Below are 27,141 nucleotides of genomic sequence, written 5' to 3'. Positions count from 1 at the left end.
TTTTTTTTTTAAAAATAATTTTCAATGGATAAATGAGGTTTAAAAAATTAATGACTGGAAATCTCTATTGTTTAATTTAGAAAGTTTAATAACTTTAAAAAATATTATTTTCTAACTCAATTCTATTATTCGGACCATTTTATATATGATGCAATTAAATATCAAAAAGTAATTAGTTGTTTTTTCAAAAATAATTTTAACTTGAAGCTCATTTTAAGTAATTCGCTTTATACAAAGAAACTAGGCCTTGTTTGTTCAAACAAATTTAATTAGGTTTGGGATAACTTCCCTTATACCCTTTTTTTTTTTAACTAATGATAAAGGTGTTATTAGATTAATTCTGGTATGCTGAGAACAAGTTCCCTTTCAATTGAATCTTCGACATGTCATGTACACTGACTAATATATTCACAATACAATAATTTTTATACCCTTTTAAGAGTTTGAATCTTGGACAATAACGCAGAGAACATACTAAATTATTAAACAAACTGAGTTTCCAGAATTACTCACTGCATGCCAGTCTAGCTCATGCTATTAGAATACTAGCAAAATCAAACAAACAGGGCATTGAATTTGTCTCGGAGACCAGCATTTCTCGCTTTACTATTTGAATATTCATGTAATCGATAGTAGGCCGTATATTAAAACTACGGTAGACTGGCACCCTGTCCTTGCACCCTGCACGAAGAAGGCATGAATTCACTCATAAAATATTTAATGCATGTGCAGTTTGCCGATGGCTTTATTTTCTCATGTCTCCGATGTTGAATGCAATCGATTACTGGCTTTCGTTTTCCAACGCAATCGAGTATAAGAAAATTGGAAGGAGAATTTTGTCTTGGGGCTGGGGCTGGACCATGGAGCCTTCGACTTCTACTCAAATTTGCTCGGTAGGGCACAGCATTTGAGTGGGGCTATAGCAATAATTGATGGAGAGCGTCAAAGGCGTTTGTTTCAGTGGGACGGTCAACCAGGCTGCAAGGTTGTTCATGAAATTACATTATTTTTCAGCTCGGGAGAGAAGCTCGTTTCTGGTCCAATGATCTAGACAAGGTTGTAACTCCATTCAAAACCAGGGCGTCGTACGCGGGAGATGGCTAAGGACTTATATTGGTATTGTCGATGATTTTTTATTCTTTCTTTTCATTTTTTTTAAAAAAAACTATTTGCTTAAAACGACCGACGGTCAAGTTGCCAAAACTTTAAAGAAGAAACGAAACGAAACGAAGTGGTTTCCAAAAATTTTTTTTTCTTTTTTTACTCCGAAGCTAGGCTTGGTGGTATAAAAAATAAAGGACAAAGTTGGGTTAACCATAAAAACAGCGTTGGGGTTTCCAATTTGAGCTCGACTTAAGCCGAGTTTCACAGGAATACTCACATGGTTTGGCTGGGCCGGCATGTGTTCAGGTATCTACTCAGGGTTTCTACCGTGGGCCTAAGATTCTGGGTTTATTTGTATATTGTGTTTGTATTCTGGGCCTATTGTCCCAGTGTACATTCTTACTTGCTTTTGCCCAGTTGAGCTATGGACCATTTGATTCGAAAGCAGCAGAACGGCTGTTAGATCAGCTTGATTCACAGAGAGACATCATCTGCTAAGTGTGTTTGGTATTGTAATAATGATTGTGATTATAATTTGAAAAAAAATATTTTATAAAAAATATTTTTAATTACAGTTAGTTTAAAAAAATATATATTTAGTTAAAACTATGGTTTAAATTGAGCTTGAACAAAAAATAGTTTAAAGTGTTTGATTAAAAAATGCTTTTCAAATTGAAGCTATGAAATAATTAAAATATATATATATTAATATTGATGGTTTTTAATTAAAATATTATTGATTTAACTAATGTTATTACATCATAAAATAAACAATACTTTATATAAAGTATTTTTTATTGTTGCATTAAACTATGTTCAATTTCATTACGCATTAAATCTATTCAACAAAGACTATAATTTCCATAATTCCTTGAGCGTGTAACAATATCATATAAAATATCATTAGGAATAAAATTGGGATTACGATCAAATTCTACAAATGCTACATCATCATTTGATTTCCTTCAAATGTAATTATATAGTGCCATTAAATTATGTTAAACATTAATTTTTCAAATAAAACATAATATTTGAGAAATTTTTCCAGATTTTTTTAATTTTATTGGGTTACACCCGATTCAATACATTTAGATTTGGGCCGGACCCGATCCAGCCCATTAACAATGTAGTTATTGTCCACTGTTCATGTAAAAGAACAGTGGAGACATGGTGCAGAAAAAGAAAAAAGAGAATGAGAAGGGGAAGGGAAAGGGAAAGGGGAACAAGAAGGAGAAAGGAAAGGGGAAGACCATCCACTATTCTTCAACGTGAATAGTGGACATGGTGCAGAAGAAGAAGAAGGAGAAGGAGAAGAAGACCATGCCTCCACTGTTCTTCAATGTGAACAGTGGTGTCTCCACTGTTCACGTTGCAGAACAGTGGACATGGTGTAGACGCAGAAAAAGAGGACGGGGAAGGGAAAGGGAAAGGAGAAGAGCTGGGAATCCTTTTTCTGTGTTTCTGCAAGGCACGCCATTGTTTACTGTGTTGTAACACAGTTGAAATAAAAGCAGCGAAAAATTATTTCGTGCGACCATGCATCCCAAACACAGTAAGTGGTGGAACCTATAAACAGTAAAACCTGTTTTTTCCACAACTAAACATGCAGGAGCTGTATTTTATTTAAAATACAGCTGCAACTGCTTAAACAAACAGCACCTAAGTCAACTTCTTGGTTCCTTCACCTATAAGATAAGCATTGTTTCTCAAAAAAGCTTAAAACCTATTTAAGCTTGACCACCTTAATAATGCTAGAAATACTTAATTTTTTCTCCACTAAGAATGATTTCAAGTCCATTTGGGAATACGCTAATTGAATGAAAAGGCAGAGCATTTCTTAACTGTTCAAAACTGTGAAAGATTTTCGATTCCCTTGCAGTCTCTTCCTTCCCTGTAGAAGGTCACTTTATTGAGCTACCTAACAAATGCAAGAGCTTTATACCCTTGCGCAGTGATCTGTATAAAACGTAAAGAGCAGCACATCCCCTTGTAAACTTCTTTCAGCGATTACTACACTTCACCTAGTTTCCCTAGATTTTATCTATAGTTCTATACCATCAAGATTGTTGTATTTGAAAACTTTCCTCGTATAATTGTTGTCTTTAATATTTCTTAAGTCATGCCTGCATTTTCTAACTAACCTGATGCGAACTAGCTTGTTGCAGCTTGTATGAAACAAAGAACGCATGAGAAATACTCCTTAATTCCTTTCCTAAATGACTTTGGTCAGCACTTTCCAGGCACTCCTCACAACCATTCATATCCCATTTCATTGAAATCCTTCTCTGGACAGCTTTTCGTAGTCAACATCTTGTACTTTTTGACTGAGTTCCCTTTCCTCTTTCCTGGCAATCCTTACATTGTATTCATGAAGAATTCAAGCTCTTTTCTGCAGGACAAATGCAACAAAAGAATAATGTGTTCCGTTTGATGCACAAGCAATCTGAACTTTTCTGTACTCAACAGTAAATGGTTTGGTGCATAAGTGGAGATCAGCATGATAAGGACTAAGGATTAAAGTTCTGAAATGACTGATCGAAAGAGTAACTCTGAACAGGAGTGAAGCAAAGCAACTGGTATTGAAAAACTCAAAGTCAACTAACCGAAAGGATTGGTTTTAGTAAGAGATAGTTTGAATGCTACAGTGACTGACGGTAATCTTACAGATAGGTCTATTTCTCTCACACAACACCAAAGCCTGGATGGCACAGAAGTCAGCCTCAACATGGTGGACGTGGAAAGGGTAGCTTTTGTTAGGGCCAGGACCAGTTTCTAGGCTGACAAGCTTCATATTTTTGGTCTGCCTATAAAATAGATTTACTAAGAATGTTGAAATTAAGGACAATAAATCCCGACATGTAAGGGTATTTTGAGGATTAACAAGTTGTGGAGACTCATTGGGAATATAGGATTAAAGAAACAGGTAAAAAAAAACAAGAATCTAAAGGTCTATACAGAACATAGGACCAGCATAGTAACCTCTAAACAAGGGACATAACCTGGTAATTTTGAGAGTCAATTACATTTTATTTACTTGATTTTCATACTCTATATCTATTTGATTTACGATGTTATTTTCAAATTATAAAATATTGATTGCAAATTGAAGTGATGCCTTAATTGGCTTTCACCGCATATTAAAATATATGACATGTGCCGCATTATCTCATGAAGTGTTGCATACGAGGTATGGAATGTATTGTTATTTCTTTCAGTTCTAAAGTCCTAGAATGAGGTGAATTTGAGTTGAAAAGGTCTTACTGCACCAGAAATTACAGGCAATGTTCTCTTGTACGAGAAGATTAGTCAATGGCCAGCTGCTTTGTCTTCTATAGGGTGGAAGTGTCTCATATACTGTGACCAATTTGATCAATCTGCAGGCCTGCCATTTCCGTTGGCCGTCATATTCATATCCAAGTACTAGCCTATCTATGATGTCAGCTGCATTATCGACAATTAGTCTGTCATTAATCAGTTGTAATTAGTACTGTCATGCTGCATTACCAGCAAAGAAGAAGGTGGAAAATATAAGCAGTAGGTAGGTATCATACCTGTTCTCGCCATGACTCGTTCGAATTTCCCCTCGCTGTCCAGTGAAGAGGTAACGGTTTACAACATCATTAACAGTAAATCCAAGTATCCTTTCAAGTCAATAGTAACCAGAATCAAGACAACTGTCCAAAGTAACAGTCGTTTGTGACACTGGTTAATGTCTTGTCCCCTGGAAGACTCGTGGAAACAAGTTGAACTTGGGGAACCAGTAATTATAAAACTAACCCTACTGTTTTAAACGAGGAAGTTAGTCCCACCATTAATTTGCAAAGACTGGATGGCCCATCACAAAGCTTCTGTGAAAGTTATCTATCGAAATTTGATGGAGATGGAGTTCCACTTCTTCCAATGTGGGAGGGAACCACACAGATTTGTTTGGCCATCTTCCTCCATCCTTGCTGTTCAGGTATAATTGCGCTTTAAAATTCAGGTTGATATTCTAACCCTGATCAGTAAATTTTGATCATACACGCATTTCTGATCCATTTGCAAAAATTTTGAGGCCAATGTAACAGCGTTCAAATTTTCACAAAGAATTGCTAGATGGAAACTATACGATAACCCGCTCCTTCTCAAAGCATTTGGATTTGGACTCTTCAAAACGATGCACGAGGGAAACGTAAATTAACCCAAGACCCCCCAGCGAGGAGAGGAGATGGGTACTAGTTGAGCTATAGGCTCTTTGAAAATTAGTGCTCTTTACAAGTCATTGTGACAGAAAAAATGGACTTGTCTATGCAACCTAGTCCTAGCTTGTCATAAATCTAAGGGAACCTTAGCAGCCCAACCTTGAAAAACCTATGGCCAGTCGTCCTTTACGAAGTTCAGTCTAGAACAGCATTGCTCCTTTTTCCCAGCACCCTTGTGATGTCATGAAATCTCGATAGGAGATTGAATACCCCTCTCCGGCACTAAGGTGATAAAACGGCCACTCCTCTAGCCACAGAGAATATGATAGCATAGCAAGCCTTAAAAATAATCCAACTCTTCAGCTTGATTAGCTTTCACTACTAGCAGAATATCAGCATTTTTGGAACTCCAAGCAGGTGCTCCTTAAACCAACTCCTCCTTTGAATGCCAAGGCTAATTTTACATTATAGGCACATATTACATTTACATTTGCCGCGCCACCCTACTAAGATTCAAACAACTGCCTGCCCTAGGTAAATGTCGTGTACCAAAAAATAAAAAAAATAAAAAGGAAGAAAGAAAGAATGAGTGAGACAGTAAAGAGTTATGCCACTCTGACTCCACTTCAAAGTTTTCCTTCCATGGCATCCTCCTTATTACGGCAGCCAGCAGAGAGGAAAGGCCCTTGCCAAGGCTTTGAGCTGGTGGAGAAGATAGACCCAGCATGAACCGAGATGCCCTCACTTGGAGCAAGGTCAATTTGACAGGCAACACATGTTGATTGCGACGTGGAATCACCATTCCCTAATCTGGAGAACACATTAAAAATCAGAAGTTAGATGTACAGTAAGAAATTCCATTCCCACTTCTGCAGGACACAACTTAAGATGTAGGTAGACATTGAGACAAGCGCAGAGCTCCCACATTTCAAGTATGCATGATAAAACATGGACCAGTAAACAAGGATAACCCCACTGACACGTCAACTGAAAAAATTAAACTAGATGTTATGGGGTGTTTTGTTACCCTATACATTTTAGGGTAACAATACAAATTTTTCATGCTCCATAGTAAACTGTGTTTAGAGAGAGATGAAAATTATCAGCATTGACTAAGTAAAAAGGATCCAAGATATCCAATTGTTTTATATGCCACTGCGCACCAGATTCATCAGAGATGATCAAGGCTTGTGATTTCTCTTATCTGCTATTAATTAAAATTAAATTACCAGGCAACAAATTACAAAAGTCAACTCAAAGAAACTATTTAAAAACTTGCATTCCTCTTCAACGTGCTAGGGCTCAAATCTAAATCTAACAAATTCCCATCCCATAGCCACAATAGCCAAGGACTGAAAAGCATGAGGCTTGCACCTTACATCACTTTTGTACAATGTTTAAATAACATATGACCCAAAAAAAACATACATACAGATAGAACAAAGAGAAAAAAATCAATTCAGGTCCAAATAATGACAAATTACAACTGGAACAGTTAAGGGGTACTTCAAAAAATACATTCACAATTTACAATAAACAACTGGAACTCAAAGACAAAATCCCCCCCGACTAGTCATAACTCGTAGCTCATGTACGTTAGGAGCAACAGTCCTTTCATAGAGGGAGTGCACATAATACCTCCTAATAAAAAATCACTTGAGTTTGTTTGCTACTGTCAAGAGTTAACACAGCGATAACATATGATATGAAACTGATAGAACATGATGCATGTTTCCTCTCCTCCTGCTAAAAACTTACTTTTCATTCCATATGATGTAAAATGAAGGACAAGGGTGGAGTATTGCAGGGGGGAAATCAAAGTGAAAAAATGCATGCAAAAATGACAGCACTAACCTTTCAGCAAGCAAAGCTGACCCTTCTTCAAACAGTTCTTCAACTATACCTATGGCAGAAAGCTTCTTCAATAGCTTACTGGCACAAAAATGGGATTTCTTCCTAAACAACAAGGCTCTTAGCTTGTTCTGTTTCTTGGGAGGAGTTGGAGGTGGAATTGAATTGTCAGGAGGAATTATGTCAACAACTACGCAGGTTGTATCATCCTTTAGTCCCCTTGTCCTTAATGCTTCCTGAAGAACAACATATAAAATGAAGAAAGCAATTTGAGCATTTAGTATATAACACAAGCATTCATTAAAAGCAAGATGCTACTTCAAGTCAGCTTTGCCCATAATATCAACATGCATATTATTTTAAAACTGGATTGGAAATTTGAAGGGCACTCTAATTGAACCAAGACTGGCAAAGGAGAAACGCTGCAGAAAAGAATGTTAATCACCTTTACTACTTATCTGGCAGCAATTTCAGCTGCTAAACCATGACAAGATTTTGCTGCCATTTCTGAGGATAGAGCATCCCGTATGCCATCAGAAGCAATTATAAGCCTCCCACCTGCATTTGATAGCTTTATATGGAATGGAGTAAATTAGAGTTCATGCTAAGGGACAGCACAGACATTAAGTATTACTGTACAGGCTTTGCATTCAGAGAAAGAAAATAATTAAAAGAGTACAATACATTCAACAACTAAAAAAATACTTAGTAGAAGTAAACTGAAAATGATTCTTACTTTCACTTGTTTGACAAATGGAACAGGAACTATAAACTCTCCAACATCCATGTCTCCAATTGACCTAGAAAGGCATAAACCTCCAGGCCAACAGCGAAGTGGACCGATCTGTAGCATTTAAAGGTTTAGCAAAATATATATACAGATATACCAAAATTACCATCGCCTGAAAGAACATTCATTTAAATGACAAGCAGTAAGACTTTAACATTGTAATAAGAATAGCGTGCAAAATCTAAAAGCACCCCACCTCAACACCACCAACAGTGCCAAGCCTTCCAACTACCCCACCACTTGCAGTCACCCTTTTCCTCCCACAGATATTGTAGAACAGCTTATACTTCTGTCAAATATTTAGAATGAATAAGGTCTTGAGAATAGACACATACTCCTCCACATTCTCTTGAAGTCTGTGATCAACAGTTAAGGAGAAAACAGCACCACCCTGAGCATCTAAAATACAACGCGTGTCCCCAACAGAAGCAACAGTAACAGTCCATCTATCAACTATTACAAATGTTGCTGTGGTACCTGATGTTTCTCCTGAAGAAAGGCATAGCATAGATTTAAACAGAAATTATCAGAGTTACCTAAATGCACAAAATGGAAACCTAGAAAGGATAAAAAAAAAAAAAACTGAAGGATCGGGGTAAATAATCCCATGCCTCTGCTCTGGAACTCCTTGTCAGTCATCACAAATCCAGCACCTAAAGCAAGGGGTTAAGCTTGAAGCCACTCCTCCCGTCCAAGATCACGTGGAATAGCACCCAAAATATGATTCAACAAATTCTCCCTTGTATATATTGCTGCAGCATTTCCATTGTGCCCGTCGAAGATCTGAAAGTTAGGAGAGAACAAAGACCATCTTATCGAACAAGAAAGATATAGCGGTAGAAAACACATTCAGGTCTTACAGATACTTTGTTTGTTTCTGAACTCTGTTAAAGGAGGTCATTCAACGTTTTCCACTTTACATACATTACTATAACAGGGACTGGAAAAGGGAAAGTTGTTAAGTTTGAAGCAACCATTGCCCTTGGTCAACAACAGAATAAAACTCTTTGGAATATTAGATCATCAATCAAATAGATAAAATAACAAATGAATACCCCAACTGCAAAAATTCTTCCAAAGTTGGTTTTACAGAGAAAACAACACTGAAAAGTGGACAGCATAGAAATATATCACCCAACTCAAAGTTTGGTGCACCGTGTCCTCATGCCCACAACAATACAAAAGAAACTGCATTCGCCAAGGATTGAAGCAGAGCCTGTTAATGCATATAGGCAATTTGGTCAATGACCCGATATCCTCACTTACCAAAAAAATACTCCAAGAAGGTATATTTGTTAATTACTTTTTTATAAAATATATTTATTAATTATATTTTATAAAATAAAAATTACCCCACTTAACAAAAGGTTCCAAATATAAAATAAAAATTGCTCGTTTATAATTTTTTATCCTCTTATTGTCTTCAAGCCGCTCCTATATTGAAGAGGAGTTAAAAGAATAAGAATTACCGCAAACACATAAAATGTTGATGACGAATTCCCTGGTAACCGTTGACAATCCATCTTAATCTGGAAATAATCCTCCCCTTTCCTAGACTGGGCTGCATGACCATATTTGACAATTGGCTTCTGCATCTTCTCGATCCTCATTTCTCTGCTGATCAAAGCAGCAAGAGGCACAAGATTATTACGCCGACGCCTCTCTTCTCCAGAAGCTATTATCTTCCACTCCAATATCTTAACCACCGGAGTCTGGACCTCAGACCTTCAAGTTACTGGTTTCTTTTGTCTCAAGAGCATATCATACCCCAAAAATCGAAGTGCTTATGGTTATATCCGGTGCAATCCAACTTAAACATAGCTTCCTTGATATCAATGGTTCTCCCAGAATATATCAAACCCGCCAACCCCGTTCGCATGAAAATTCCAAAACTCAACACTGGAATTAAAAATTTTCAATCAATCGCCAATTTTTGTAACTTGATCTACAGTCATCAGTCAGATAATAATAGCGAGTTTTAAACTAAGATCAAGCAGAAAATGAACACATCTAAACTAAGCATGCAGTGTAAGGAAGATGCATTTGTAGTGAACAACCAGCATAACAAAAATAACCATAATCTCCAATTAGAAGACCAAAAGCTCTACTGTAAGCCTTATATAGTTAAAACAGTTTAGCACCAAAAGTAAGCCTAGCTAAAACCGTACGTAATAATCTGTTAAAACATAAGCTGCCAGCTCTAGTAAGAGAATGTGAAATTCCAGGGAGAAGCAAGAATGTCTGGTTTTGTGTTTCTTAGCAGAGACAAAAATCCAGATCTGATGAAGCATTAAAGGAGCCACCGCCACAATTACAAGGATACGGAAGCTTTTTTGCTTATAAAAAGTGAACTGTAATACCATTAATCTAAAAACCCAAAAATCTTTCAATAAAAGAAACAAAATCCCATGTCATAAATATAGAAATAAACAAAATAAAAGGTGAAAGATTCAAATAAATTTTAAGTACCAGATCAGCTTCTATACATTTTCCTCTACCAAACAGAGGTAGCTTTTTTTCTTTTGAAAAAAAATCACTTTTTCACGGAAACTTAACTAAGAAAAACAAAAGGGATTGCTTAAAAAGACAACATTTTCAATTAGAGAAAGAAAAAGGAGAAGCTTTGCTGGATCTATAAAGCAACCCCTTCACATAGCCACATTTCCCTTTCTGTTAAAAATCTATCCTTGTTTGTGCCATGCCCCCTTTGTTTTCTTTTTTTTTATTATCGGGAACAAAAAAAAATAGAAGTTAGAAAGCCAGAATTACAGTCATAAGAATAAATCACACAAACCCAATGAAGTACAAGAGTGTTATAAAGTTACTAAGAAGTATCGAGTGTGTTGCTTGTTTATCTAACCAAAGATGATACTTTGGGCTTGGAGCTGGGTGAATAACAGAGGAACAATAAAAATAAAAAATGAGTTCATGCCTTCTTTAGCAAGACGATTTTTCCACTTTCATTAGATTTGATAGGTAAAATGAGCTAGAATGGAACTAGGGCAGCATGCAGTTGACAGTCTTGATAGTTGAAGGTTGAAGCTGGAAGAAAAGAGGGTAAAAAGAACAGCATCCAGATCATTTTTTAGGGTTTTAAATTTTAAGTAAATGTTTTTTCTTTCATGAGTCCAGAAGGAGGTTGCAAGTGTTCTGCAGCTATCAATACACAGACGGGGGTGGTGTACGTGTCTTAATTTGGCAATAATTGTAATTTCTATCTATACACAGATGGGGGTGGTATACGTGTCCTTTACAAAAAAAATTATGTGGTTGGACTGTTCTTTGGATGTCAAATCTGTGGATTAATGGATGGGCTAACCGCCGGAGTCACCAATTTTTAAGGCAACGTTTCAAAATCATTATTTAAAAATAATAATAATATTTTTTAAATATTTTTAAATCATTTTAATCTATTAATATTAAAAATAATTTTAAAAAATAATCATTATTACACAGGCAAATGCTTTTTAGATATCACTATAATATTTAAGTGTTTAACAATATAAAAAATTATATTATAATTTTTTTTCTATTTTATTTTCAAAAACTCTAATTCATAATTTTTGAAGGGCAGCAGCCTTAGCAAATACATGATAAGAAACTTTAAGAAAATTACTAATCATTAAATCATGATCTCAACTTGAGATCTGATAATGGATATCACTGATCTAGTCATTTACGTATATTCTTAAATTTTATTTTTTTATTAATATTTAGCATTAATTGTAGCTATTATTTTTCTTTTTAATAATTTGAAATATTCAAATCATTTATATATATATCACAATTAATTTTTAAATTTATTATATATAATTTTTGAATTTATTGTATATTTTGTTAATCCGTTAAACAAGTAAAATATTGTAATAATAACAGACATAAAAAAATCAAACCCAAATATATACATAAAAAAAAAATCTCTTTCCCGGCTAAAATACAACCTCAAGTGCTCAGTGTTTTTTTCTTTCAATCTCCAAGAGATGAACTTTGACGGTCTCCGCTTCTTTCAGTGAATGGTTCAGGCAACAATTATAACAAGGCGCGACAAATGAAGGATGACGCTAGCAAGCGATTAATCGAGACATATACGAGATAAACGTGATGGTCAATTGTGAATACACCTGGTATTGGGTTGGGTGGTAAATAGAAACTAATTAATGGTGCATTTGGCATAACTTTAAAATTATAATTTTTAATTTTGAGTTATTGTTTATAAGTAATTTATGAAAAAGATGGTTAAATTAGAAATATGTTTGATAAATAATGATTGAAATCATTTTTTTAAAGTTAATCATTTTTATTCAAATCAAAATTAATCTTAATCAATCATGCTTATAATTTTTTTAATCAAAAGTAGATTAAATTAAAATTTAACGTTATGTTAAATATTATTTAAACCCCCGAGTAAATCATAATTTAGTGTTTTTTATTTGATGATTTTGTAAGTTGATCATTTTTATTTTGAAAATGACATGCTGGTTTTTTAATCAAAATTTAATGTTAATTCTTTTGGAAATCTCTAAACTGATTTTTTAAATGTATTTTTAGTTTTATCCATAGCAGATGATGTTGTAGATCTTGATTAACAACAAAGAAAATTTTGTTTTTTTATAAAAAAAAAATAGTATCTCGGACTTGTCCACTACTCTGTCCATAGCAAGCACGAGCATCTCAGGTTTGCCCGTGCTCACCACAGTTACTTACCAAGGCAGCGTGAACATGTAATTCAAGCAAGTTGAAGAGGAATTAAGACAACAAATATGAAAATATAAGAACTTGATATTCGGTTTTTAAACCAAAGGGATTAATTAATTAGTTAGCTTAAAAATACAAGAATCGAACAACAATTTACTCCAAATCATTTTATTCTAAAAAAAAAACAACATCCTTATCTCGAGCCATGTGATTAGCCTGCATGTGGTCTTGCTAGGACACCTTACTTGTCAATTACTATATATTGGCCATAGTTGAGGCCTGAAGGGCCATCGAAATAAAGAAAATGGAGGCAGCATGGATGCATAGAATTGCCGTAAAAAGATGCTAGCTTCATTTCAAATTTCAATTGCTCGACAAATGGTAATCCGTACAATCATTGTTCTCCGCAGGGGAGGGGGAGCGTCGATGGCCAAGCATGCCCTCCTTGCTACATTCAATAGCATTAATGGTTTTTGAACCCAGACGACTTAGCCCCTCATGATTGGAAATCTATAACTCAGTCCTTTGACTATTGTTGACTAATGTTCCGTTAAAACATCTGTTGTAGTTGTAGTTGTTTTTTTCTAAATTTTTTGGGTACCCTTTGACCTATTTAATTAAAAACCAACCCGGGAGGAGTTTAGAAAAAAAAAACAAGATGTCTTGACAACACAATGATGAACATGAAAATCAAGAGACTTGGTTAAAGAGTTTTAAACCGTTGAGGATTAAGTTATAAAAAATAGAGAATTATTTACTTATTTATAAGGTATTTGAAAGTATGATAATAATTATTTTTTAAAGTGTTTTTTACTTAGAAATATATTTAAATAATATTTTTATTTTTTAAAAAATATTTTTAATATCAACATATTAAAATAATTTAAAAATATTAATTGAAAACAAAAATCAAATCAAGTTAAAATTAATTTTTAAAAAAACGAAACATTATGCTAACATGACATCATCTTTTTTATCCGAAAAGACTCATTATATTTATGTTGGTCAAAGTTTAAGATATTTCCAAGTATACCTTCGATCGGAGACATACAAATGCCATTAACTATAAGTTACGATAAATACAATAAGTAAGATTTAGACTCTCATACATAGCTCGCTCAATAATTTTTATTTTTTAAAGCAACTATAAGTATGCTACTAGTCATTTGGGAGGAGGACAACCAAGTTCCATTGCTCCCCTGTGTGACGTAGCAAGTATGGTTTAGCTTTTTTCTTTTATTTTCATAAGCAGATATAAATCTTTTTTTTTTATTAAATATCTTTAATGTTTTTTTTGTTTTGTATCTCAAAAATATTTTTAAAAAATTAAAAAATATTTTTTTTCATTACTTCCAATTAACCAAGTTCCATTTCTCCCCTATGCTATGTACCAAGTATGGATTTAGATTTTTTTCTTTTATTTTTACAAGCAAATATAAATCTTTTTAAATTAAATATCTTTAGTGTTTTTTTGTTTGTGTTTTAAAATATTTTAAAAAAATATTTTTTTATTATTTTAAATTAATTTTTTTAATTTTTTCATATCATTTTAATATGTTGATGTTAAAATTATTTTTTATAAAATTAAAAAAATAATATTTTAATATATTTTTAAATAAAAAATACTATTACTAATTACTGTACGCACGAAACTCGGTCTTATTTCGGCTGCAGAAACACAGCATGACAGACGGTGTTTTCGTTCCAAAATTTGTGATGAACTAATCACAAGAGCTATATTTTGTATAGGCTATTTAACATGTAATAATGTATCCGGGGGCGTTAGTTTAACTGTACCATCACTTGCAAAGATATTTAAAGAAATCTGTATGCTCTCAAAATCAGTTTGCACTCAAAAACATAAATTCGTTTCAGTGCTGATCTTGAACAGCATGTGAGAACGAGCCTTTCTCGCCCCCACAGCCCACATGCCAGGCCTGCTTGCTCCAAGGAAAAAAAAAAAAAAAACAACGTTTTAATCTAGGCTCGTCAATATTCGAGAAGGATGAAGTTTCCCTCGGTTTAAGACATATGTTGTCCCTATAGCTCTTCAAAATGTTTAATCAGGTCCCTCTACTTGATTTTTTTAATTAAGTCCTTGCACTATGATTAATGTAAACCATCTACCTAACATGTTTAATTTGGTGTTGTCAGTAGTTTTTTATTATTATTTTCAAAACTATCCTGGATGAGTGACACATATAAATAAAATAAAAAAGATTAAAAATACAAAAAAAAAAGAAAAATATTCATTGAGGTTTAGAAAACAACAAAAGGAAAACGCTAGCATAAAGAACGTGATTCTCTATGTTTGGTATGTTTCTATCTTCTTTTTCTTCTTCTTTTTAACTGTAATGGTATTTTTAAAACAGCTTACATGTTAATTGAAATTATTTTTATTCTAAGTAATTTTAATAGCACACCTCCTACATAAGCTTGGCCTATTCAGAAAAAAAATTAAATAAATTTGTTTGAGTATTGGTTCCGAGGCTTGAATCTAGAGAACCAAGAAAGGAAACAAGCCTATTTAACTAACAACCTTTTGAGATTATCTTTTCTATTAATTGATCTCTCTTCGAAAGAAAACAATCCTCAACCATGGCCACCCAGCTCGGATTTCTCCCCCTTGATTTCACACCATTTCCTCTAAACATTCTTTTTTTAGGGGAAAAAAAAAAACATTCCGAGTAACCAAACACCACATCTTGCCATCGAAGTGAAAAAAAAGTAGTCAACGAGGTAAACTGTTACCGCCTATGCAGAAAAATATACTTGCAACCAATGACAATGAAGGTTGTAGATGCTGAGGTTGTAAATTATAGAAAAACTTACATTTCATTAGAGATTCTACATACAACATTTACGTCATTTAGCATAGGAAACTAGATCGTAGAGATCGATACAAATGAAATTCTGATTAAAGTTGAAATGTCTGCTTGCCGTTACACTTGATTATGTTGTGAATATAAATATCAGTGAAGATCTTAATGTCCTTAAATATTGCTAGGAGATGGTGTGACCATCGGAGACAAGAACCTCGGCTTCGAATGAGCTCCGGTTATGAATAGCGGAGGGAATTAGCAAGTGAAAAAACTGATCGATACATGACAAAATTCGAGGGATTTCAAGTTGACACGGGAGGCTTTATTTATGTATAAATTGATAGTAGTGATTGGTTATTTTTTTGGAATAAAAAAAGGATAGAAATAAAAAAATAAAAAATACAAGATAGAAAAATAGACAAAGATAGAATTATGGTTGGTAATGAATTACAATATAAAATAATTATTTTTATATTTTATCTAGTTTTGATGGATAAGACAAAATAAAATATAAAAAAATTATTTTACTCTTAATATGTATTGTTGTGAAACTTGTGTATTTTAAAAAATAATTAAATATTATTATTTGTTACTTTAATTTATATTGAATGTTAGAAATTATAATATTATAATAACTTTAGTTATAAAACCAAGATTGACTCGAGGTCTGAATTAGTAAGGATTTAAAAAAAAATAAAGAAAGAATTGCCTTAATATAACTTAGTCAAAAACCTAGATCAATCTGAGATAAAATATGAGCAAAAAATCAGTTTGACTTCTTCAATAAAAAAATGATCAACATGAAATTGTTTTTATTGTTTTTCTAAAAACAATTGGGCCGGTTGGGTTGACTTTTTTGACCCGTGTCTTGAACCTTGCCTTGAGTCAACTCTTGAGTCAGGTTTTTAAACTTTGATAATAACTATTTTTATTCATATACTGACTCCGATCAAACTATGTTGACTCTCCCAACTCATTACCTAAGTCTTACCTCGGTTGATCTCCAAGTCAGATTTTAGAATTATGATAATTATTTTTTATTATTACATTAACCCTGGTTAACCATTCCATTTCGTGACCTGGGTTGACATTCAATTATATTTTAAAACTATAATAATAATCATTTTTATATTATGTTGACCCTTCTGATTCATGACCTGAGTTGACTCTTTTAGCACTTGACTCGGGTCTTACTCTGGGTCGACCTTCAGGTTAGATTTTAAAATTATAATACCAACCATTTTTATTTTTATATTGATCCGGGTCAATATTCACTCTAGTAGTGAATTGAGCCTTGCTCCAGTTGACCCGTGACTCAGATCTCCACCAATAACTTGAGTTTTGTCCAAATCAATCCTTAAATTGGTTTTTAAAATTATAATAATAATATTTTTTATCATTATAAATATTATTTAATAATTTTAGAATTGAGAGTTTTATACAAAGATATTTTTTTAAAAAAAACTAATGAATATTGTTTATAAAAACATGTTTCTTTATGTCTCTTATTTTAAATGTACAAAAATCTACTCTAAAATTGTTTTGGAAATAGTTTTATTTCTATGCTTTTATTTATGTCTGTTCAACTAACTAACTAACTAACTATATATATATATATATATATATATATTTTATTTCCAAACAGTAACCAAATTCTATTCAAAATACAAAAGCTTCGTGCGACCTTAGGAAATAAGATTGAGGGTAAAGGGCTCCAAGTATATATAGATAATCTATAACTAAATTATCCAACACAAATAGTTTCTAAACATATTTAAAAGTATAATTGAATACTTTTATTTAATGATTCCCATCTAATCTGAGTTGACGTCACATGTTCTATCCTAAAACTAATTGAATGAAAACCTAACCCTATTTAAGATAATGACTTGATTTTACTCTTAAAATTGTTTGTATTGCATAATTTATTCAAATACTACGTGTGTTTTGATACCTGACACATTTTAGCACTATTTTTTTAACAGTATATGTTGTTGGTTAGATATTTTTTTAAAATTTTTAAAAATATAAAAATATTAGAAAGTCAATAATTTAATGCATACTAAATAAAAACATTTTAAAATATTAATATATTAAATAATTTATTATTTTTTAAAATATTAAAATTATAATATATTAAATCAATTTTTATCAATCATGATTAACTTCTAAAACTTGTTATTCAAGGTAAGAGAATGTGCTAACCTTACAAAATCTACAACAAAACAAATTAGAAAGGTCAAGTATTGTGAACCAAAGATTAGTGGTTGGAGCTACACCATATGTTATAAATTTTTTAACTAAATGTAAAAAAATTCAAGATAATACATGTGCTTTCAAAAAAATAAAAAAATAATTTTAAGGCTTTAATCACTAAGCTGCTTGCATCTCATAAAATTATTTAATTCAATGCCATGTAAAAAAATAAAAAACAACCCTAACAATAAAAAAAATCAAGTAAACTTGGATAAATTTTTTAAATATAAGTTAGTTTTTAAAATTTAAATTTTATAAAATCTTAAATTCAAGTTTAATAATTTACCCTTCAAACTACATGGAAACTATGAAAAAAAACTAAGATAAAAGAAGCAACACGTCACTAAATAGGGGGTTAAGATTTTTTAAATTCAAAGATTATATAATCATTATACTGTGTTTATAAAAAGAAAAAAATTAAAAAAAACTGTAATTTAACTTGATAAATTCTAGATTTATTTTCTAGAAAATCACTAATTCAAATCATATAAATTTTATGATCATAAAAATTTATATAATTATTAATTTAAAATTTTATAAAATTAATTAAAATATATAAGTTGTTTCAAACATTTACATTAATAATAAAAAAAAATAAACAAAATTTTTGTCTTCACGGGCATTTAAATAAATTCAATGTGCCAAAAAAAGCACAAAAAACCAAGCGACCCTAATTAAATCAATAATAACTTATAAATCCCATGAAAAGTCAGTTTTGTCTTTTCTGATAAAATGGTCAAACTTTTCAGTCCACTATTTCAATGACCAGTAATTTCTCTTTTGAGCTACAATATTTTCCCCCACAAATCTTAGTTTATGTTAATAATAATTAATCAATATAATATAATAAAATTCAAGAATATATGATGTCTAGATTTTCGTGATGAATCACAAGAGCTTTGTTCAGTAGAACTGTATATGACGGAGCTTGTGAAGGGGAGATCGAAGCCAACTAATTCAAGTTAGAGTCACGACCGATGACCTCTTTTCGATACTCCAATCATCAAGGAAGAATGAGCTTCACCGAAAAGAGACCGGGGCTAAGATACACAAGCAGAGGTAGAACCGTAAAAGTGTCGCATGTCGTAGCATGATCACCTGTCCAAAATAAAACGGTGAAGTCGCCGTGACAGAGGGTCGAAGTGTAAATAAAGGTATATACTGAAAAATAACACTTCACTGATGGCCAACGAATTTGAAATTGCTTGGCCGTGAACCAAGCTAGTTTATGAACTGAAAATGCAATGTCAAGACGAATGGGTTAGTTATGGCGTGTTTGGTAAACATATTAGAATTCTTGTTTTATCCAAAGTTATCTTGAAATAAAAAAACTTGTTTTACTATAGAGCGAGATGAACTTATCCAATAGTATAAATAAGAGTAGTTATTTCTCAATTATTCATTAAATTTTTAATCTGAGTGGCTAAAGTTTGATCAAGCTTACCTAAATTTTATTAAAATAATCTTTTACATGCAGGGGTTTAATTGCAAAAAAAATGATTTGAAGACTAAGTCGTGGCACCATAAAATCAAAGCATCAGAAATATTTCCTATGGGGACAAGAATATCATAAGAATAACAAATAAGGACTAAAATAAATTATTGGAAAAATTAAGGGACTACAATAACTTATGCGGAAACTTTATTTAGTTAATAATCACATGTATTTGTCTATGGCAGTGAGATTCAGTACAATCTCATTTTACTGTGCTGTCTAATTCAGTTCATTCCATTTCTTGTCATCGTGAAGTCCGTCGTCCAGAACGAACCCTTGATTTAGTTAGCATCTATCATGCTGGCTTTAGTTATCATGTTGGCTTTAGTTATGAGATCAAGAATGTATTTGCTGAGCAAAGGAAAGATCATTACTGTTTTGGGAAACATGTAACTCCATAGAAAAAATTGAGATGCTTCGTGCTCTCCAGAGAAAATTTATTGCTTATTTTGTATCCTGATAGAATTTTTTTTAAAAAATACTTTTTATTTATATATATATATAAATTCCAACTAATTTTCTCTTTTAATTTTTTTATAAATGAAATTATAAAAAAATAATTCAAAAAGCGTTCAGTTCAATTAACTGCGGATATCGTAAATAATTTAGTTAATTTACTCACTCTCCACTGACGGAAAAATAAGGTTCTGATTTCACATGACCAGCTTTCCCATTCAAAACGCAAAGCAAAAACAAACCCTGCAGTAAAAAGTGCTAATATTCATCCTTCTTTTATGAAAAATACGAATAAAGTATTCTAGCAAAGACCCATTCTTTTTTTATCCATCGTTAGTTTGAAAAAAAAAAAAAAAAAACACTTCCTTAAGGATCCCATTCATTCCCTTCCAAAACAACTTGCCAGAAGGCAACTCGTACCTCTTCAATTCAGTGTTTCTTCCACGTCTAAGAGCTACCGGGTCCAAAATAATTCCGTCCAAAAAAATTCAGTCCTAAAAACCGTTTAAAGGGGCCAACCCCACCTCGAAAACATAGCCCTCTTGGTCAATGTAATGCAACAGAGAGAAGGGGCTCGTGTTTTCTCTCTCTTACATATACCTGTAGGTATATATATTGATTGATATAGATATAGATCTGCCATGGTGATTTGGTAAAATTCAGTCCTAAAAACCCTTTAAAGGGGCCAACCCCACCTCGAAAACATAGCCCTCTTGGTCAATGTAATGCAACAGAGAGAAGGGGCTCGTGTTTTCTCTCTTTTTCATATACCTGTAGGTATATATATTGATTTGGTTTTGTTTTATAGAATTCTTAGAATTATACTGAGTTTTCAAAGATGACTGGAGGTGGGGAAGCTGTCCATAAGCGAAGCCCCAGGGAGTTAGCATGCCATGCTGGTGCTGGTGCCTCCGCAGGTCTGCTTGATAAAGCTCAAGACTTTTGGTTGATAATGTTTTGTTTGTGATTTTAATTTGTGGGTTTTATGTCTAATTCAAGAAATCACAAGAATTTTTGTTTGTTGGTTGGTGCATGCAAGTTTAGGTGATTAAAGATTGGATAATTTCTGCAAGATTATATAATTTATTCTTCTTGCAGGTGTTATTTCAGCCACTTTTATGTGCCCATTGGATGTGATCAAGACAAGGTTACAAGTCCATGCCTTGCCTCCCAATTCAGGTCAAGGAGGTATGGAAGATTTTGTGCCCTTGAATATAATGTTTTATGGTAATCCTTTGAAAAACTATGAATTGGTCAACTTATAAGCATCTATGGTGCACATTCTAGGGATGTATTTTGAGATTGAATTGGTTTTTAGATATTTAGACGAGTAAAGACTGCATCTTTTTAAGAAACAGAAGGCTAAATAGCTTTGACAAGTAACTTAATAGGAACATGAACCCCGATTTTTTGTTTATGACTAAACTGAGATATTGAGTGGTAATTTTTGTTTACAGGTGCTTGTTTGTTGGTTTATAATATATTTTTGGTTTTAAGTACTAAGACAGTCCATAAAGTGTTGCGATTATGTCATCTATTTCAATGGGAAACTTCTAACTTCCTTCCTCCATCTTCTTGACCTTTTCCCCTAAACATGCATGCATTGTCTTCCCTATTTGTCCTACGCAATCAATATTAACTGGTAATTGTGACATTCAGAGTATATTGGATTTCCATCATTCCTCAGATGAACTAGAAAATATGATTATTCTCCAAATACCAGATGGATAGTGCAGTTTCCTTGCTTATTGATTTAAACCCATTCTTGTGCTCTTCCGTGCCCTCTATGCTCAGGTAGCATCATCATCTCAAGTCTTCAACACATTGTGAAAACTGAAGGTTTTAAGGGATTGTATCGTGGGCTCTCTCCAACAATAATGGCACTTCTTCCGAACTGGGCTGTGAGTATTGCCTATGTTGCTTTATAATTTTTGTTTTTATAGATAGATGATTGAAAGACACTAGGGTGCTGACAATGTGATTAGTTGGGCTAAAATGTAAAGTCTATGATCTAGGACTTAAAGTGTGGATTTTCTGAATCCACCTTGTCCCAAGCTTGCCTCTTTGGTTCTTCCTTGTGTTCTTGTGGAGAATTTTAATGTTGGGGAATTGGAAATCTGGTTTTATTTTCCAATGAATGGAAAATAATTGTTGACATGTCTGCAGAAAGAAGACAATGATCAATAAGAAGCCATCACCCTCTCCATCTTGATTGAAAAATTATATAATGAAAACACCCTCTAAATTCCAGGGCATAGATTATCTCTGGGATTGATCAAAGGGAACTGTGTTAAATTTTTTTTCTTTCTCATGACAAACACATGAGAACTACCACCTTATGTGCTCTTCACATTTCCTGTAATGACAAATGTCTTCATTTAATTTGTAGGTGTGTTTCACAGTTTACGAGCAACTTAAAGGCATCCTTTCAAATGGTTGGTTTTTCTAAGAGTTTCTTACTTGAAAATTATGTGTTGGTCTTCTTTTGAGTTCACATGAGAAACCTTGTTCTATTAATATTCTCTCTGAGATTGAAGAATGTCAAGTACTGTTCTTATTTTGATTTGTTCTAAAATCTTATGTTCTCATATTGTAGGGGATGGGGATAGCCAGCTCTCAGTTGGTGCAAACATGGTAGCTGCTGCTGGTTCTGGGGCTGCCACATCCATTGTTACAAATCCATTGTGGGTTGTGAAAACCAGACTCCAGGTAAGTCAGCATGGTTATGAATCTGATTTCCTCTGAATATGTATATTTGTTAAGATCACAATGGTTCTATCACATGTCAACTATAATTGCTGCCTGCTAAATTGTTGAAGGCTTCTATCAAAACTTCACTGTAGTATTTGATTTGACAAACGTATATGCACATGTTTTTATTGGAATGGACTTTCTAGTTGCGCTTGGTTTAAGCTGCTGCCTTGCCAGAGTTCATAGCTGAATTGGGACAACCATGTCGCTATATATTTTAGTCGCACAGAAGTATCTAAACCAGGTCATAACTGGAGAGTGGGTGGAGTTCTGAGGATCAAACTCCTCATCAATTCTAGCAGGATTCTTGACCCAAGCAAGCATACATCTTCAAACTTCAAAATAAGAGAAGAAATTTCAGTCAACACTATTTAACATTGTGTTTCCCTTGTATATTTAGTTATTCTTAGACCCTAAACAGTCAATGTGTGCGACCACATTGTGTTAGAGAAGAAACTTTCTTTTCTATATTCTGATTGGCTAGGATGCCTGATTATTCTTTGCTTGGATGTCCGGGTACTCTGATATTACACGTGAACAACTGTTATTCTGCATAGCTTATAATCGATTAATAATTGTTGCACCATTGCTGTTCCACTTTAGATATTCATTTGTTTTTCTTCTCTTTTAGACGCAAGGAATGAGGCCAGGTGTGGTTCCTTACAAAAGCGTACTTTCTGCTTTGAGGCGGATTAAACAAGAGGAAGGCATGCTAGGCTTGTACAGGTCTGGTGTAAACTCTTAATTTTGACCCAGCTTTCTTGATTAAGCTTTTTATTGCTGAAGGAATCAATGTGAAAGTACATTTCTGTAATATTTAAGCCCCTTTATGTTTGTAATGTTTTGCAAGCATTTGTGCTATTGTTTTAAGATGATTAGAAAATCTTCTTCTCATGATTTGGTTTCATAATGCTGCATTCTTTGTTTGAAACAGTGGGATTTTGCCTTCTTTGGCTGGGATAAGTCATGTTGCAATTCAATTTCCAGCATATGAAAAGATCAAGTGTTACATGGCAAAGAAGGGTATTGTTTATTATCTTACACTTTCTGGGTTTTCAGTCCAACTTCTGTAATTATATTCAAACAGCTCTGATTAAACTATTTTGAAGTTCTCAGGTAATACAACTGTTAATAATTTAAGCCCTGGGGATGTTGCAATTGCCTCTTCAGTATCCAAAGTACTTGCCTCTGTACTGACTTATCCACATGAGGTATGCTTTGACATGGAACTTTACTCTAGTGAGGGTTTATCTCCCATGAAAACTCCATCCCCTTCCTGTGTGTGCTTGTCAGTTGTTATAATATCTTAATGTCAAATACCAGGTGGTGCGATCAAGACTTCAAGAGCAAGGGCAGCTCAGAAATTCTGAGGCCCATTATGCCGGTGTTGTTGATTGTATTAAGAAAGTGTTCCAAAAGGAAGGTTTTCGTGGATTTTACCGTGGCTGTGCGACTAACTTAATGAGAACAACCCCGTCTGCTGTGATTACATTTACCAGTTATGAGATGATACACAAGTTCTTCGAGCGGTTTCTGCTTCCTGACAAGAAGCATTCACATGCCCGGACTAAATCCGATGACCGTGCCAAACCTCAGCAGGAGATTAAAGGAAATGTTAATTGTAACAACACCGTTTCGGGGCAATCACAAACCCAACCAAATAAGACTCCCTCTATTCCTTTGGGAAACAAAGAGCAGCTCCCTGCTGCGCACTGATTGGTGCTGTTTCTTTACAACATCCCTGTTGGGGAAATTCTCAACAGAAAATGAAATGGACAAGTTAAACGTGAAGGTAATAAAAAAATGCAAAATTCTCTCTTCTAAATTTTGATTTATTTTTTTGTAAGGTAAGGTAAGGCCTAAGTTGGTTGATTCAGTCTTTTTTATTTTTTTATTTTTTCTTCCTGTTTTCCGTCCTCGGGCTGTTTATACTGCGTTTAGTTTTCAATTCCTGACTTCCGCTTTGGACGTTGGGGATGATCGATGGATTTAATGATGTGCATGCGTGGACCAGGCATTTTAGATATTTCCGTCCTCTCAACTTTACTTGGGGGAGCAAGAGGATATCATGGTTAGATTTGGATGAGCAGGTGTCTAGAATCTTGACTTGTATTGTATGCATATTTACATTTCGCTTGTTGTCAAGCTTGTAATTTGTTAGTTCTTCAGAATCATTTCGAGAGTAGGGTTTATTTAAAACAAGTTAATCTTGAGACCAGATAACAATAGCAGCATCAATATCGCAGAGGGCCAGGAAGCTTCCTGTAGGCAAAAACGCTGCAAAATTAGAGAACACAGAATGCTAAAACAAGGCTGTCAGACTAATCATATATTCGGTGAAAGATGGTGATTCTTATACCACTTGAAGTGAAAATATAATGCAAGGGCGCCAAATTTAGTTTTTATGGAGGAGTGGAAGAAGCATGACTTCTCCCACAGGCATCTTCATTGTCGAGCTTTTTTGTTTTTTTTTAAAATTATTTCTTGCGTGAGGGTGCCCTCTTCCTCGACCTTTTCTTCCCGTGTTATGATCGGGTCCCATACACTATTCTTCCCCCTCCTAGTCCAATCCACTTTCACTTTCTCCTGCACACCTTCTTCGAAAGCGTTCAACACTCAAATTCAGCACGACATTTTCATTGCAGGCTGTCATTCTTGCACCACACACCACTTTTCCAATGCTCATCCTCTTTCCTTCTTTTACATGATATTCTCCGCCAGCAAAATTCAATATAATGCTTCAGAGTAACAAAGATAAATAACCGTGTCAAGAAGCAAGCTTTGGAGAGAGAGAGACATCCTCGCTACCAGTTATTTATGATTAAAAATCTTCAACCACGCAACAAGTACAGGAATGTTGACAGACCATGCATCATCTAATTCTGATATTATTTTTGAGAGAGTATTTGGAAGAATTAAACACTTGGGACCTATGAAAAACAGAACGCCACTCCAATACGATGTATGAAACTGAATGCACCAATATATTTGGTCTAAAATAAATAAAAGAAAACAAAGAAAGGAGGAAGAAAGAAAGAAAGGAGGAAGAAAAAGGTTAACTGTAATCATAACTGAATTTGAGAAATCCAGTATTTCATTTGCATAGTTAAATCAAATTACCCCTCTACAGCCCTAACTCATATCGGCAAATAGAAACACTCCTTTCTTCTTTTTTTTTAACCCAAAAAAATTGGATTAATACCAAAATTATTTACTAGCACTTCAGTAACAGTAGAAAACCCCTGACATGGCAGTTAAAATCAAATTAACATTGAACTTCCTCGGTCTCGGGGATAGCTACAAGCATAGGCCGCCAAGCTCTCCTCAAAATAGACCGGTGTCTAAGCCCGATCCAACCGGGTCTAGGCGAACCCGGTCCATCTCCTAAACCGTTAACTTTCATCCTATACACTTCACACTTACCTCCAAATCCTCCGATCACATCTTCCCTCTCTTCCCCTCTCTTCCCCTCTTCTAATTCATCATCAAACGACATCGCCGAAGATATAAACAAGTCCTTCAAAGTGTCTCTCTTTCTCTCCGGCAACGGCGCCACCGGGTGAATCGGCGGTAGCTGTGGTTCCTGGCGACGAGGAGAGCGGCGTCCGAGGAGCATCCGGAGTGTGGTTTTACGGCGCTGGGGGAGGTGGACAAGAGGACTCGTTCTCGGGCTTCGTGTTGGACTCTGTGCAACGCCGCATTGTGTTGCTAGAAGCTTGAATTTCTGCAACGTCGCCATTGTTGGCAGGTTCCTCCCTCTTTGTCTCTTAATTTGTTCGCTCTCTATATCTGATTTGTCTGTCTATTTAAGTTACCTGAAATTTCGGTGGAAAATTTTGAATTTAAAATAAAAATAGGGAGTATCTATCACTATCAGAGCGATGGTAATAATGATGTTTGTGTGTCTGTGGTTTTGCTTGGAAGAAAGAGGAAAGGATCAGTTTTGGAAATCTCCAATTCTCTACTTTAGTTTTCTTAAAGTGCGTGCTTCCTTCCTTCCTTGCTTTGAATGGAATATCTTGGAAAATGAGAAAATTATTTTGTCTTCATCGATTAGAAGAGGGCTTTGGAAAAGTCTGTTTTGTCCTTTGCTTTTCTTTGCAGAGATCAAAGAATCAACACCCGGACAAATCTCAAAGACGACAAAAATAGATATAAATAGAGAAGAAATATTAACGGGAGATTATTTTATATTTTTTCTTTTTTTCTTTGTCTTATTTTTTAAATGGATCATACACCCCTTGTTATTCTCTAAACATAAATCATAATTTTTTTTTTTTGTATCGTCAAAAATATAGTTTCCTTGATAAGTGTTAGTAACTCATTAAACAAACAAGGCCATCTTTCCAAATGCTCATTACTAATTATTATCATCAGGTAAATTTCCTAAATTTATCATGCTCTATTTTTATTTATTTATTTTTAAAATTCATTCAATTAACCAATACGTATTTTTCTTTTTGAATGTATTAAATATTAACACACAATAACTCAAGTTTCAATATTAAAAAATGTATTTGGCAATTCACCGTAAGATAACTAATGAACTATTCATGCATGTATGTTTGTATCATCAAATAAATTATTTCAGAAAAATATATTTTCATAAAACAGCTTATATAATGATATAAAAGCCATCTTAAATAAAAATTATTTAATATTATCATAACTTTATGCATGGTAGCATCAAGATTAGACAGAAGTCAGCTATTAGATCAATCGAGTAAATTTAGATGTTTC

At 33.7% G+C, this 27,141-nt stretch overlaps 2 protein-coding genes, 1 long non-coding RNA gene and 1 pseudogene across 4 annotated transcripts; 1 reads left to right on the top strand and 3 right to left on the bottom strand.

Moving 5' to 3' along the window:
- Positions 1–3,227: 3,227 nt before the first annotated feature.
- On the bottom strand, positions 3,228–4,832 carry LOC105113137 (uncharacterized). The gene is made up of 3 exons (XR_839888.1): positions 4,656–4,832; positions 4,366–4,545; positions 3,228–3,493 (listed from the first exon to the last, which is right to left on the bottom strand). It is a non-coding gene; the product is annotated as an uncharacterized LOC105113137 (long non-coding RNA).
- Positions 4,833–5,632: 800 nt separating this feature from the next.
- On the bottom strand, positions 5,633–9,653 carry LOC105113143 (probable protein phosphatase 2C 15; annotated as a pseudogene).
- A 10,814-nt stretch (positions 9,654–20,467) lies between these two features.
- NDT2 (NAD+ transporter 2) lies at positions 20,468–24,586 on the top strand. 2 transcript variants are annotated; one of them, XR_839883.1, is made up of 10 exons: positions 20,468–20,567; positions 20,749–20,838; positions 21,445–21,551; positions 22,040–22,085; positions 22,247–22,359; positions 23,033–23,127; positions 23,336–23,424; positions 23,518–23,612; positions 23,725–24,193; positions 24,343–24,586. XR_839883.1 is itself a non-coding variant. In XM_011009108.1 (9 exons), the coding sequence occupies exons 1-9, from the start codon at positions 20,489–20,491 to the stop codon at positions 24,115–24,117; spliced, it is 1,107 nt and encodes a 368-aa protein (XP_011007410.1). In that variant the 5' UTR covers positions 20,468–20,488; the 3' UTR covers positions 24,118–24,484. The 2 variants fall into 2 exon arrangements, 1 of the variants encoding a protein (XP_011007410.1); XM_011009108.1 differs by having other exon boundaries at positions 23,725–24,484.
- Positions 24,587–25,456: 870 nt separating this feature from the next.
- On the bottom strand, positions 25,457–26,453 carry LOC105113096 (uncharacterized). The gene has a single exon (XM_011009125.1). The coding sequence runs from the start codon at positions 26,138–26,140 to the stop codon at positions 25,667–25,669; it is 474 nt and encodes a 157-aa protein (XP_011007427.1). The 5' UTR covers positions 26,141–26,453; the 3' UTR covers positions 25,457–25,666.
- Between the last annotated feature and the right edge of the window lie 688 nt (positions 26,454–27,141).

Source organism: Populus euphratica, unplaced genomic scaffold (assembly GCF_000495115.2).
Source record: "Populus euphratica unplaced genomic scaffold, PopEup_1.0 scaffold5.1, whole genome shotgun sequence".
NCBI lineage: Eukaryota > Viridiplantae > Streptophyta > Magnoliopsida > Malpighiales > Salicaceae > Populus > Populus euphratica.
Note: the sequence above shows the minus strand (reverse complement) of the source record. Positions and strands in the feature narration are given on the sequence as shown.

Bases quoted from the DNA above. Each gene is read 5' to 3' on its own strand.
- NDT2 (XM_011009108.1), top strand. From the start codon at position 20,489: ATGACTGGAGGTGGGGAAGCTGTCCATAAGCGAAGCCCCAGGGAGTTA. The intron at 23,425-23,517 runs GTATTGTTTATT...TGAAGTTCTCAG, and splicing joins GTGTTACATGGCAAAGAAGG to GTAATACAACTGTTAATAAT. The intron at 23,613-23,724 runs GTATGCTTTGAC...GTCAAATACCAG, and splicing joins TACTGACTTATCCACATGAG to GTGGTGCGATCAAGACTTCA.
- LOC105113096 (XM_011009125.1), bottom strand. From the start codon at position 26,140: ATGGCGACGTTGCAGAAATTCAAGCTTCTAGCAACACAATGCGGCGTT.